Source organism: Lates calcarifer, linkage group LG19, assembly GCF_001640805.2.
Source record: "Lates calcarifer isolate ASB-BC8 linkage group LG19, TLL_Latcal_v3, whole genome shotgun sequence".
NCBI lineage: Eukaryota > Metazoa > Chordata > Actinopteri > Centropomidae > Lates > Lates calcarifer.
In genome coordinates, this window is record NC_066851.1 from 8,344,198 (window position 1) to 8,359,665 (window position 15,468).

At 43.8% G+C, this 15,468-nt stretch overlaps 1 protein-coding gene across 1 annotated transcript in view; it reads left to right on the plus strand.

The window, feature by feature from the left end:
• The window catches only part of tiam2a (TIAM Rac1 associated GEF 2a), a 69,261-nt gene that overhangs the window by 51,425 nt on the left and 2,368 nt on the right, over nt 1–15,468 (plus strand). Inside the window, 11 exon segments of the mRNA XM_018697775.2 lie at nt 6,021–6,254; nt 7,621–7,689; nt 8,685–8,810; nt 9,297–9,405; nt 11,617–11,796; nt 12,089–12,207; nt 12,777–12,885; nt 13,290–13,348; nt 13,443–13,545; nt 13,805–13,898; nt 15,149–15,303. Of these exon segments, the coding sequence (XP_018553291.1) occupies nt 6,021–6,254; nt 7,621–7,689; nt 8,685–8,810; nt 9,297–9,405; nt 11,617–11,796; nt 12,089–12,207; nt 12,777–12,885; nt 13,290–13,348; nt 13,443–13,545; nt 13,805–13,898; nt 15,149–15,303 (1,357 nt within the window).

Genomic DNA, 15,468 nt, shown 5'->3' on the forward strand with positions numbered 1-15,468 from the left:
CCCTCTCCTCTCTCCTCCCCTCTACTCTGTTTGATTTATGAGCGTATGTCTTCTTTTATTGGGCTTTGAAAAGAAGATGGCATCGTGGCACTATAGCGCACTAACATGGCAAATGAATCGCTGTCCTGCCTACCGGCCACTGGGCCTCCTCTCTCTCTCTCTCTCTCTCTCTCTCTCTCTCTCTCTCTCTCTCTCTCTCCTCTCCCCCCTCCCTCTCCCTCTCTCTCATAGTGTCATGACATGGCTGTTTCCTGTGAGGGATGGGTAAAGCCAGCCTCAGGGACATGCCTCTATTTCATCCCCTCTTCTTTATCCTCTCCCTCCCCACATTTGTTTGTTTATTTCTGCTAAGATGTGGCCTCTTGGCTGGTAAAGCACAAGGCTTCTCCTTTGATTTGAGCAGCGTTTCATCTGCAAAGCAGACTGAGCTCTGAACATAATGACTCCATCGGAGCGTTAAAGGGAGATGGAGACAGTGTTAAGTGTTTATCTTGCAACCTCCCAGTCTGACAGAACTGAGTTGTGTTTTTTCTCTTCCTTTTTTGTATTGTTTATGCCCAACACTGGGGAAAAAAAACAAGTATTGGAGTATGACTCAAATGAGACTGAGTAATATTTAGTGGCATTTTTTATGAGCTTAGTAAGTCCACAACTGTTGTGTGTGTGCCAAAAAAGGGACTAAAGTCCACAGTTCAAAGTTCACGTTGGATCTTCTAACAGCACCTTACACCCCCTTTCTGATGGTGGAGTCTGAAGCAGACAGTTTGACACTTTATTTATCCAACCTTACAATACTGAGGACTTCTAGAAAAATCCAGACTGAGGGGCACCCTGATGGCCAGGGGTCAAGGTGCTGACCATGAACTGTAATGACATTCTGGTCTTGGAACCAATTGCATGTCACTCCCAATTTCTCCCCCTTTTTCTTGTCTTCTCTCTACTGTGTCTCTCTCTAAAAGACTGTTATCATGCATGCTGTCAAGGAGAAGAACAGTTGAAGGAACCTTCAGACACACCTTGAATGGCGCATTGTCTTCTTACAGGATACCAGATGAGAAAGTACCTGAGCCAAATTTTGCGTCCCAGATCCTAACCCCTTCAATTAACTGGCTACCTTCACAAGAAATAAGCTCTTAAAATTGGATTGTAATAAAGCCAGTTTGGAACACAAGTTCAGTTCAGAGCCATCCCATGTGAAAGCACTCTGTGCAGTGCACGATACATGTCACGTTTTATTCCTGTGCGAGGCCATAGTTAACATTCCTGCCCTGTTACCCCCACTGGCTCAGAGCCTCCCATTTTTGAGTCAGCCATTCCTCTGTGTGTGGAGGTAACAAGCCAGAACAGTCTACATTGTACTGCTGCTATTGAGAGACTGGACACTGATACAGCCCCCGGCCTCTCCATTCAGCTCTCTGGAAATCACACCAGAGAGGTCACATGGAGCCAAAAAGGAGGGGAAGAACCAGGGGAAGAGGAAGGAGGAATGGAGATATCTGGAGGCAAATGGGCAGAGCAAAGTAGGATGGATGGCGGGGTGTGGAGGTAGAGACGTAGGCCGACCAGCACTGATGCAAAGAGACAGAAAGTGAGTCGAGGAAAAATGCGAGGGGAAGAATTCCCCCACTATTTGCACAAACCAAGTGGCCAGACCGTTCACTACTGATTGATATGCAAAACAAGCTGGCAGCAAGCACTTTTTCTCTGCCTACGCCCACAGAACGGCAGGAGTCAGGATCAATGGCTCGATCGCCATCAAAGCCCACTCTGCCCCAGAGGCAAAGGCGTACCCAAGACTGAGGCTCCTGACCCTGGGCCCAACAGAGAGACAGGAAGCTGCAAATTGGAGAGCGAGAGCACGGATGGAGAAGGAGGGTGAGAGAAGTTGAAGAAGAGATTGCCTGACCATCAAACGAATAACAGAGGTGGACGGAGCGAGAATATCGGCGAGACGGTCCAGCCGACTTCTCGGTTCTGTCACGGATAATTTCTCCAGTTAAAACCGCACGCCATCTCTGGAGCTGCCATGCCAGCGTCCAGGGGAGGCAGGCTGCGGAGGAAGGGCTGCTCGCTGGCCAGGAGGACCCAGCGGCAGGCCACAGCGGCATGGAGGCTGCTCTACAGACTGCTCTTCATGGTGAGCAGAGCATCCAAAGAGCAAGTAAATATTTATAAAAAAATGATGCTGTTTATGCTGGGATATTGGATGCAGTTCATGAAGAGGCCTCATTAAGAGCAACAATAGAAAGTCATCAGTACCAAACTGGGTTCAAGTGTCCCTGCTCCTGCTAGTGAGTAGGTTCAGTAGGGGCTTTTTGGATTTAATAGCTGTGGTTTAATTTGGGGGGGATGAGAGGGCTGTTGTAGAGATGTAGTTTAATTTATGTCATAGGACTTTGTTTGGTCAATTTGGAATGAAAATAATGGTTGTTAGTTGATGTGAAGGGTATAGCAACTTGGAATGAAACCTCACTGTGAACATTGTGTATGGCAGTGACACCGGACACAGTCAGAAGGAAACTGTGTAGCTTGAGACAAAATGACTCAGCAGCCTCTCAGTTCATTTTATTATTTTTTTTACCTCTAAGGGTTGACAAAGACTTCTTCTCTAAATTGACTGAAAGGCATGAGCGGCATGAAAAGGTAGAAACACGATGCAGAGCTGACAGCTGTCAGGGAGAAAACCTGAGCAAGAGTCCACAGCAGCGCTGTCGAATCCACTTGTCTTTCCTGGCGCTCCCAGGCTTTTTTTTCCCGCCACTGCTGGCTCCTGTCCTCGGTTCTTAATTGGTTATTTGGGCTAGCTGTCAGCCTGTGTTCGGTAAGATTGTTGTGAGGCAATCACAATTCCTGAGTCATGACAGTGTGTAGGCCCCCACCTCCCCCTCCTCTTTCCTTCTCCCTTTCTTTCTGCCCACCTCTTCTTGTCATGTTCCAATGCAGGTATCTGCCATTTAGTGTTGATGAAAATGTCATTTAGTTGGGAAACTGGGTGAGAGGTGAGAGTGTTTTCCCCCCTGCCCACATCAAGCGTCCAATCAAGTATATATGCTCCTTTTTACCCAAACTCTGTGGCTCCTCCATCATTTTATTTCAGAGTGTGCAACATGAACATGAGCTCATATCCTTCCAGTGTGTGGGTGTGATGAAAATTAACTCAACACTTAAGCAGTGGTGTGTGGTACTGGATACACACACACACACACACACACACACACACACACACACACACACACACACACACAGTTTTTAAAGACTTGGGCAGGCCTTTCCTTTTCTGGGTGCCTGTAGCTGAAATAAACGGCAGATATGACTGTTATCTGTCTCCACAATGCTGCTCTCCCGTGTCTGGAGCTACCAGTGGCCTATTTGATGAATATGTCGCTCTGATATCCTTCAACCTCTGTGTTTCCTTCAGGCAATCTCTCCCCTGTCTGGCACAATATGGAGTTTTCCCAGAGCGTGTATCAGTGAATGAAGGCTGACTGGTGCTGTGTGTGGCACCGTCATCAGTGTGTGAAGCAGATTTTGTTATCTTTAGTGGGATAGTGTGTCAGCAGCTTTGTTTTTTTAAATTTTTTTTTTTATTTTTGGGGGGGTTGTGTAATTATTTAATGTCTGTACATTAAAAGTTTTTTCATGGTAACAAAATGTTAAGCTCCTCATCAGCTCAGACAGTGAAGTTGATGATTACAATGTATTCTCACTGGAGAAAGTTGCGCTTTTATAGATAAACCTTCAGCTCAATTATCAGTGTAATATGGTATTTTTAACCAAGCTAGCAGTGTGGGTGAAACACCAGCAGTATGGCCTTTTTAGCCATCAACCTCAGCTGTAGCATGTCAACACACTAAACTAAGACGTTTAACATGGCAAGTGTTCCTGTTTTACATCACCAGGTTAACTTTGTCATTGTGAGCAACGTTCGTATGCTGACGATAGCATTTAGCTCCCAGAACTGCTGCCTCATAGAGCTGCTAACAATCTTGTTTTGACAGTTAATGTTTCATAAGGTTTGTTGTCAACCCAGCCAGAGTGTGTCTACATATACAGGTATGATTGTTCACAGTGTATGAGTGTGTCTTGCTCTCCACCTGGAACATTGTTCCCTCCAGCAGTGCACAAGGAGACATTAAGTCCCCCTCATAATTATCAGCCCACATTGAAAGAGAACCAGAGTGGAGCGCTTCTGTGGGCGGTGGATCGCTTGAAAGAGGCTTAGCCCAGACATACAGAGAGGACACAGAGAGGAATTTTCCCCCTCCGTCTCTTTCTTTCTTTACTCTGTCTTTCAGTCTGTCACTCTCACACAGTCTATATTGTAGCATTGGAGGGCCGTCTCTGGAGTGACCATGCTATAATGAGCTAGCTGATGAGTCGCAGACTTATTAATGGAAGCCTTGATTGTCTGTGGGCTCCCTGGGAGTGGATTGGAGGGGGGTGGGTGCAGCTGTGGGTGGTAGCTCACACCAGTATCAGAGCTGAGTGACTCAGACAAGCTTTCACACACTGCTCAGGAAGTGTGCATGTGTGTGCATCGATGCTTGCAGTGTCAGAAATGAAGGGTTTATCGATTCTTGTGTGTTTCTGTACAGTGTCTCAGCACTGGGGTGCACTTGAATGCTTGCTCATGCAATATTTTCAATACTAGTAGGCCTCCCAACCCCACCACCACCACCACCACCCACCACCCCCACACACATATAAACACACACAGGACTATGGAGAGTGCTGAGCTGCTGTTTTGCCTGGCATCGTGGCTGTCCCACTGCGCTGTGTTGCTGTGCAGTGGATTGGAACCTGCTATTACTGGCGCTTATCAGCCTATGCTGATTCAAGTGACTGGCCACAGATTATAATGCTCCTTATTCCAAGTAAATCATGTTTTTTACTTGGAATGAGGAGCACTGGTCATTATGAGGCTATTTTTAGTGCAGGAATCATAACTGATGGTTTGTGCACTATTCTAGCAAAGCTTGGTGCAGTTGATGAAGTGTTGTACTTCAGTAGCTTGTCAGGTAAGAAATTGGGTTGGATTTTGATGAAGTGTACATACTTTTCTGTAGCGCTTGAAAAGCATATATAATGGAGTGACAACCATGGTGTAATGTAGAGAGAGGGGAGAGTTTTTCCCTCACTGCTTCTTTTTTATGTCCCAGGGAATAGAACAGAACAGAGAGCCTGATAATGGTTCATTTTCTGCCACAGTTGCACACAGACTATGAAATCTTACCCGCCACAGGCAAGATTTCACAATATGGTGCCTACAGCTGATGTTAATTTCCCTACCCCAGGCAATACAGTCCAATATAAAGTAATGTGGATTATCTGTTCCCGCCGAGCACCTCTGTAAATGATATGACGCTGAGTTCGTCATGGGGTTCCACTGATCAAAGAAGTACAAAGTGGGCTGGAGGAATTATACATTTTGTGAATGAGCAGAGGTATTACTGACTAAATTTAGAAAATGAGATGCCACTAAATGCCTCCTCCACTCACTCTAATACAAACTATTACAAACTAATGCATGACCATTTGGGATCTCTTGGCATGTCAAAATTTCTGGAATTGATGTGACACAAAGCTGCATAACTGTCTATTATGGATTTAGAAGAAGTATGTAATGTGCTATAATACTATCTGCTGGGATATCCAGTCAGTATTTCAGATGCACTGCAAAGGCTTTGATGCAAAGCCAATTAGCATAGAGTGTATTACTAAATCTCCATAACACCATTAGTATACCCAGGGGAGTGACTGGCCATGTACAGTGTAGAATTATATACATGATTATTTCATCAGCTGTGGAGCTGAAATCATTAGTGGTGAATGGTTGAATAAGGGAGGTAAAAGACTTTTTCATCTCAGAGAATGTTTGTTGGCACATGTATAACTGCATTTGCATGCATCCAAAGCAGTTTCTCATTACAAGTGTGATCTTCATTTTATCCAGCTGGCTGTTATAATCCCTGAGCCACCTAACCTAAATACAACCCACTTCTTTCTGTCGCCCCCTTCAGAGCGTGGACACTGTGTGCACTCTCTACCAGTCCTTCCAGGAAGGGACGGGCTCAGGTGCTGGAGCTATGATGGAGGACACCAAAGACCCTCGGGTGAGGCAGGGAGGGGAGTTGGGATCAGGTCCCACAGGAGAGGCCACCCTGCTCAGACCTTGCCCCAAACACATGAGTGCCACTGAGAGGTTACGAAAGGTCATCCAGGAGCTGGTGGACACAGAGAAATCCTATGTGAAGGTGAGATCACAAAGCTTTGATTTCTGTCACATTAGAATTTCTTCTCAGCAGCCAGCATGAAAGTTTAATAAAACTCACCTGCATGCTTTCTGAAGATTTAGAAAGCTGTTCCACTGTTCTATTTTTTTCACTCCTTGGCTATGAAATGATTATTTTTAACAAGACCACCAATTGTAGAAGGAGCCAAAAGCCAGCTAGCTTAACTTAGCATGAATGGAACCAAGGGGAAACAGCTAGCCTGGCTCTGTTCAAAGGTTAAGCTCACTAATTAACATGTTATAGCTCATTTGTTTAATATGTTCAAAAACTTCAGTGTAAAAACAACTATTTTAAGAAGTTTTATGGGGGGTTATGTGCCTGACTATTTTTTGGCTGGGGGCAGTTGAGACTACAGGAAGAGGGAAGTTACTGCTCCTGGCCAAGAAATAGTCTGGCACATAACCCCCATTAAACAGGGAATTGTGGGTTTTACACTTGGTTTTTTGTATAGATTAAACAAAGGAGATATAATGTATTATTCAGTCTACTTTAGAGGTGCTTGGTGGATTTTGTTAAATTTTACCTGTTTTCCTTCTTTATGCTAAATTGAGCGAAAGGGCTGCTGGCTCTTTCATATTCACCAGACACAAATATTCTCATCTAACTCATCCAAGAAAGTGAATAAATGTATTTCACATTGCTCCTTTAAAAATAAGATATTGTGTTTAGTAGTGATATAGGACATAACAGAACTAGAGAAGAACTGAAAGAGATGCTGTTTCCCCTGTCACAGTTGGAGCTCCTTCCCTCCTCCCCCTGTCTAGCCTTATTTATCTTCCTCCCGCCCAATCATTTTGCTGCCCTCATGTTTTCCAATATGACCTTTTCCTCTCTGACACGCATTAAAGAGCCGCATTCATGATCTCCTTGCATCTGCAACACTTGTGATGGCTGGCGTTTTCTCCCCTTTCTTCCTCATTTTTCATTAAGTCCATTTCCCTGCACACCCCTCTGCAGTTGATTTGTAATTGAGGGAGGAGATTGTCTTCCCAGAGCGCCTGTTCGTCCGTATCTGTGCTCCACTAGTGTCTAAGGTGGCTAGGGGAGGGGATGAGGCAGAGGAGGAGAAGGAAGCTCATAAATCAACCTAATGAGAATATCCCCACTGATACCAAGACAAGCTACAGCCACATTAAAGGATTGGAGGGAGGGGCGGGGGGGGGCTTGAGGTGAGGCATTGTGGGAGGGAGGCAGATAGAGGTTATAAAGAGAGAAATAAGGAGTGATCTGATGATGAAAGGGATGTTAAAGGACAGGCAGGTTAAGACATAGTGTTTACTTTTGGTGTTTGATTCTTTGTCACTAACCTTCTGGATTTTTGGTGCAGGACCTGGCCTGCTTGTTCGAGATCTACCTGAAACCCCTGCAGAATGAAACCTTTCTCACACTGGACGAGGTAGGTGGCAAATGCGAGTGTGTGTATGAAGAATGGAATATGTACATAGAGGTATAGCACCCAGAGGTGTGTCCTGGGAGGTGTTGAGGCTATATAGGACGTGGAATTCATTGAGTGTTTATTACCTAGAGGTGGTGGCAGTGAATGCTTGTAGGCCATATCTCCCTCATTACCACTGTGACGGGCTGGAGGACAAATTAGCATTCCCCTAGACTGACCTTCTAGCATCCCAAAGGGACACACCAATAAAGACTAGCGTAAGAGGAAACCTACCCTTTAAGCATTCACTTCAGTTCCATATGCCACTGTATAGCTGTCCAGTGATTTCAGCGCACCTTTTCCATTAAGGAAGTGGGATTTTTCTCTGTTTAAAACACAGTAAACTGTCACTGTGTGTTCCTGTGACAACATATAGGGGAGCTGCAGCATGCTAATGACCTCAGTGTTGCAGTTTCCAGCCCTGTGTGCAGTACTGTGCCGGGCGTGACCTCAAACACAGGATGTCTCTCCCAAGATGCACTAGTCGATAGGCCACTGAGCACTGGGGCAAATTAAAAGGCCATTATGGGACAGCGGGACGTGTCCAGACACAAAATGGACAAGGTCATGTTAGCCCCCGAACGTCTTTTAATGAAGGGAAGTGTTGACCCTGGGTATGTGTGCTGGAGAGGGTGTGTAAGACTGTAGAATGTGTGTGTGCTGTGCCTCGAGCAGGGCTATAGCTTGTCCCTAAGTGCCTTTGTCAGAGATGGAGCCATCAGAGTGGAGGTTTTATGACACTCCGGGGTACCTGTCTGACTGATTGTTATGAATTACAAGCTATCCTCATATTCCTTCACTTCACTCTCTCTTCTTTCCCTCCCACTCCTTTCTCTGCTATCTTCCTCTCATACATCCTTATCCATCACCTCCCCACTATTTCAAACTACCTCTCCTTTCTTTGCCTCTTGCTATCCATTCTACCACTACCCCTCCATTTCTGTTCTCTTCCTCAGATGGAGAGTCTGTTTGGCAGCTTGCCAGAGATGTTGGACTTCCAGAGGGTCTTCCTACAGACACTGGAGGAGAGGATTGCCTCCTCGCCTGACTTCAGCACCCTGGAGACCCCTTCACAGTTCAAGGTGAGATACACACACACACAGCAACATATTATTGATTAAATGTCCAAAGATTCAGTGTAGATTCCATGAGTTTACAGAACAACATTTTTCTCAAACCAGGTGATTTTAGCCACTGTTCTAAATAAAAACATGATCTTTGAGATCTTGTGGTTTATACATAATTGAGGTGGTGTGACAGGAGCATCGCTGGCTGATTTATAGGCTTGACATGACGAGGTGTGGGGTCTATTGATCGAGGCAGTGGTTCACTGGTTGGATTGTGAGCTGCTGAAAGGTAGTGTACTCAAGAGGTTAGGCAAGAGGGAGAGGACAGAGGAGGTGTTTGAATAGTCTCCCGAGAGAGCGAGGACAGAGGTCTGGTCACGACTTCACGTGTTCACACTCTTTCATCCTCTCTCTGGCTTTGTGTAGCATCACACTGTACCCATCTGTGTGCACCACTCACTCCCTGTCTTTGTTTTTTCCTTACACCTTTTCTGTTTACAGAAGCTGCTGTTTTCTCTTGGGGGCTCGTTCCTGTATTACGCTGACCACTTCAAGCTCTACAGTGGCTTCTGTGCCAACCACATCAAAGTCCAGAAGGTCCTGGAGAGAGGTACTACAAACACCTAAACACACAAGGAATATGTGACAGCCTAAATACACTCCTGCTGCACAAAGTGAGAGGGAGAATTGGCATATTATAAATACATCTGCAGACACATACCAATCCAAAGTGTGCCACAGCCCTGCTAAGTTCAGCTTCATTGCACCTGTGTTGCATCACAGACACCTCATAGCACTCACCATAGGTTTTGCCCTGTTTTATGGGAAACAAATCAATTATGTACAAATGTCCCAGACTGAGACAGTGGATGAAAGTGAGGTGAGTGATGCCTCTCCAATTTACTGCAAGCCCTGTTCTATCTCTGAAATGATTCACACACACACAAAATATTAGCATTAGAGTAGAGATTCCTTGCCTTTCATTTTGTGATCTATGATTTTTAAGTATTCAAAGCTATTACCTGTTTTAAAAGCAGATGAAGTTTAAACAAACACATGCATTTATTTATACACAGACTTTGGATAACCTTGTCCACTAACGGCAGATATGCGACCGTGACAACCTGAGAGCCCTAATAATTCCTTGCGTCCCCCCCAGCATGTGACAAAGTAGAAATTTTAAAGTTGATTTACGTCCGCTGAGACGCCGGCCTTTCTGCCACTATTTGGGAACACTGCCCAGTACAGAGAGAAATGTAAGAAGATTGGCTTCTTTGCTGACATGAGGAGGATGGGGAGGACACATTGCCCCCAACCCCCCACCTCCCCAACCCTTGCTACTTAAATCTGCACCATTACCAGAATTGCATGGGATATTCCTCGAAGTAAACAGCAGGATGGATGCGTAATAGGATTAGACAGGAGAAAAACACTCAGAAAAGTCTCTGATGGGTCAGATTCATCTAGAGAAGAATTAAGTGTGGTAAAATACGGTGCTTGAAGCGGTTTTCTGTACAGTTAAATATTTTGAAAAATCATGAAAATGATGATTAATGATACATTATCCTGTTAGCTGTTATCTGTGATCCAAATAGAATAGTAAACAGAGGGGTGACTTGACTACCAAAAGTCAAAGATCTCAGATCTTTTTTTTTCACTTGTATTTATATGGTGAAAAAATTACTGACTGTCCTTTTCAAAATGCCCCATAGGTCTGAGCATAATGATTATTCTTAAGTGCTTCAGTTTGTGGGCAGTGCCAGCTTGGCACAAAATGGCTCCAAATGTTTGAGTGAAGGGAAAAAATGCCAGACTCAAAGAACCAGTATTCACTGGGTTTATACACCCTGTTCTTTAACCAAAGCTTTAAATGTTATAGTTAGTGTCATGCACTAATATTAGAACACCATGTAGCGCAATAATTGCACAGCACAGATAAGAACAGCCAAGTATAACAAGGTGATAGTTGCACAGTGCACACACCGAGTAAATAGGTGGCTCAGCATGATACAGAACACCCAGCCCAGTCTGGCCACAGCCAGCTGATCCAAGGACACTGAGAAGAAATCTGTGGGCGTTTGTCAACTCTTTCAGTAATTATATGCACGTCTCTGCCATCTTCATCACTCCCCTCCCTTTTCCATCATGCCAAGAGCCCTGGGTTGCCTTAGTTTCTCTGTTTATTTGTCGACTCGTTAATTGCCTGCCAATTACTCAGGGAGGTGTCGATGCGGCTGCCTGTCTGTGGCTGGAAGTGCTATAATTAATACTTTAATGGCCCCCCTCTGTAAGCGTTGTGGAAGCATACTGTTTGGGGAAAATGTCATCACCTTTACAGAAGGCTTGTTCTGTTTTATACCTGCCATTTCACACTATACTGTTGGCTTCAGTGTAAACTCAGGAGTTCCATTTTCACCAGGTTGTAAATAAAAACAGCCCTTCTAAGTATTTAAGTAACTCTGCTAGATATTTTTTTGTGTGTGAAAACACCTCATCTTCAATTATTAAGCTACTCAGGGTGATGCACTGATATAATGGATTCATTAGCAATGTTACACTTAAATACTGCAGTTGTCATGGTAGGTTGAGGAGAAGCCTACACTACCCCCTGCTGGAGACATGTTATTGCACCACGATTCTGCACTGGTCTTCATTGGACTAGTAATATGCAATGGAAAGCCAACAGTTTTCTTTGTCAAATCTGTATTTGGTTTATAGCCTAATCAACTGTTTGCTTGAGACCACCAGGAAACACAAATACCAAAAACAAAGATGATACACTGGCAAAAGATTCATATTAATACAGTATGTATTATTTCAGCTAAGACCGATCAGGCCTTCAAGGAATTCCTGGATGCAAGGAACCCCACCAAGCAGCACTCATCCACCCTAGAGTCTTACCTGATTAAACCGGTGCAGAGGGTGCTCAAGTACCCCCTGCTGCTCAGGGAGCTGGTCTCTCTCACTGATGCTGACAGCGAGGAGCACTACCACCTCACTGGTAGGAAGAGAAATAGTATACATTTACATACATGTACATTTACAGACATACATGCACATCCACACATGGGTAGGATGTGCTAAAAATATATCTATATAGTCACACTTCAGTGTGATGTTATTATTGCGGTCATGCATGGCAACAGTAAGTGACAGATCTCGGCACATAGGAACTGGCATTTTTCCCATACACAATGCACACACAATAAGCAAATAAATTCTGCTACTGTAATGCAAAGCACCCACATATACAGTCAAGATCTCTATTGACACTTCTGTTCTTGTCCCTGCAGAGGCTCTGAAAGCCATGGAGAAGGTGGCCAGCCACATCAATGAGATGCAAAAGATCTATGAGGATTATGGCTCTGTGTTTGATCAGCTAGTTGCTGAGCAGACTGGCCATGATAAGGAGGTAGATACACATTTTAGAATCAAATTCATAATCACCAAGATAGTTTTGCCTTTGTGACAGTCACACATTGATAACACATAGAGTTTCATAGGACACCTGCTACAGTAGAAGATTAAATGAAATGCTTTAATACTTAGCACAATAAGTTTTAACTACCTCGACCCAGCAAACTATCAGTGCATCAGAGTGGAGTTATTTAGCTTCTTATGTTGTTTACGCCGTCTTCTGTGCATCACCTCTAGGGACTGAATACATTTACAAATTGATGGAATATTTAGTTGGTAAGCACTGCAGTATAAATATTCAAAGTGAATGCTAAATAATGTTGTCTAGGGTACTGTATGTTTTCAATGTATTTAAACAGCTCTTACATTAAGACCAGATAAAGGTTTGCTTGAAAATCAGCTTTCAGCCCATGTAAAAACACTAGTTTGTAGTGTCTGTGGACCTCCGTTCGCAGACACTAATATTTAGTATGTATCTCACACAGCAGTGAGAAGCCAAATGTCTGACTTGTTATTCTTCTGCCTCCACTCTCTTCCTCCATCTCCTGTGTGTCACTCTCTCAGGTCACAGAAATCTCGATGGGAGAGTTTCTCATGCATTCCTCAGTGGTCTGGCTCAACCCACATCCATCGTTGGGTCGCATGAGAAAAGACCCTGAAATGACCGTGTTTGGTGAGTCTGCACACTGCTACTGCCACTGTTGCCGTTGCATTCTGGGAAACTCATATTTCCCTACCCACTTTGCCAGAATCTTAAGGTTTTTGGTGAACCAATATCTTGGCTTGCATTACCATCTAATTCCACATACTATTTCATATCAGACAACTTGTCGCCCATGAATGTATTGTATTGTATGCACTGGGCTTGTTTTAGAGCCACACAGTATTAGAATTATCTGCAGTAGCACTTAAACAGATCGCTGTGAATTTCAATATCCGTAGCTGTAGCGCTGATATATGCTTTAAGGCTTCAAGCTGGCATCTAAAATGCTTCTGTGGGATGCACTCCTTCAGTCGGCTTTCCCCAAGAGGCTTTCGCAGTCAGAACTAAGACGCTGATGTGTTCTCTCTCACCAGTGTTCAAGAAAGCGGTGATATTGGTCTACAGGGAAAACAACAAGCTGAAAAAGAAGATGGTAAGTCTTGTGTCTGTTGCACCCATTTACTCTCACATGCCATAAATATTGTCTTTGGTGTGAAACTCGTATGTATTTTCTATATGATGACCAGGCCAACCCTCGTTCAGCACTCTCTCACGGAGATTCAGATCCCTTTAAGTTCCGTTGGCTCATCCCACTCTCTGCGCTGCAGGTCAGATTGGGAAATACTGCAGGTAAGAACCCGGCACACTGCCACATTACCCCCAGTAAATCACTCACAAGGTACATCCACTAAATCTTTTTGTTCTTTCTCCCTCTTCATATTTCCCCACACACACCCCTAAGCTCATTCTCTTTGCCCACACATACATACACACACACCTCCTCTGGCATTTCCATTCAGCGCCCTTCCTCCTTATCTTTTCCTGAAACCATAAACCATATTTGGACTGTGTGATTAAAAGCCTCTCCGTTATTTCCTCGCTCTCACAGGAACAGGCACAGAAAGCAGCTGCATCTGGGAGCTGATTCACTCCAGGTCTGAAGTGAAAGGGAGACCAGAGACTGTCTTCCAGCTGTGTAGCAGGTCAGAGATTTAACTTTCAGGTGGAATCAGTGATGATTCATTCTGGTGTGCATTCATGGATTCCATAGTATTTTTATTTATTATTTTTTTAACCTATTACTCATACCAGAGTAATTTTTATAAGAATTCAGGTTCATCACAACTTTGGTCTTATTTTTTGCAGTTTGGACCATTGTTTGAACTGCTTTATGATAACATTGTAGTTACAAAATTAATTGCTGAGATCTGGGAGCATGGCGACATTGCTAAAATGAAGTCCCACGGGGCAAGAAACCAAAGTGAGCACACTCATAATGAAAAACACAGGAAAAATGTATATACACAGCTATGGCAGAAGTCTTAAAGTTGGACCAGAAATAGATGTTTACAAGTTAGCTGCACTCCACTTTTTTCAACAAGCAGTTAGATGATCAGACGGGCTCTGTCTTCTTTGTAGCATCTAGTCAGTCTTCTCTTATATGTTGCCATTACTGATGGAAAAAATGTGAGACAAAATAAAAGACCCAAGTTGTGATAAACTGGAATGATCTTTTAACATTTTCAGACCTACTTAAAATGTTGTCGTTCCCCAAGGTCAGCTCTCATTAAAATAAACCACTTTTAAAATGGGCGGGTAAAAATAGCATAAAAATAGTGCCACATTTCAGAAAATACACACAATACCTATACCTAATACCTATAGCCAATTAGCTTGGCTTAGCATAAATACTGCTAGCTTTACTTTACTCTTTCCAAAGGTAACAAGTTACATTTAGTGAGGCTCTAAAGCGGTATCTATCTCCAGCTTGTCATCTAACTTCCTACAAGAAAGAGAATAATTATATTACTCAAAATCTGTATTCCTCAAATGATCATATTTGTTAAACTATTCTGTTTTTTCACCTGTGGTCTCTAATCTTGTAAAACCATTTTTTGTTTTGATTGTCATGATCCCCAAAGAAGACACATCAGGTTATAGCTATCTGCATTTCTTAGCATGAATGCAATGTTTAGTGCTGCTGTTTTAGCATTTAATGGTGCAAACCGTCTACATGTGGACAGTAGTGAGAGTGAAGCCTGTGACCAAATTGGTAATTCTTGATTACACACTGTGAAATTGGGATCACTCCTAATGAATTAAATCACTCATGACACTGGGGACACAATGGAGCTCTCTTGCCAATCCTCTTAATCTATATTTAGCTTCTGAAATCAAGTTGAACATACCCTGTACTCATGTTACTATGGTACCTCTACTGTGTCCTCCTCAGTGTGCCAGAGAGCAAGGTCAACATCATCAAGGTGATCCGCTCCATCCTCAGGGAGAATGTGAGGAGGAACATGAAGAGCGAGGGCACGCTGGAGAAGAGCTGCAAGGAGCGCCTGGCCCCCCTGCGCAGCACCCTGCCCTCCTCCGCCAGGCTAGGTGAGCATTTAGATACATTCTTATGAAAAACATTTCTGTATGTTTCATGGACGCGATATTTCTTTCAATCAAAGATCTAAGAAACCTTGGTCAGTTGTTTTGAGTATCAGGCACCACTTCCTGGGAAAGCAGCAAAAAACATGTCCACCTAGGAGTGATATTTGC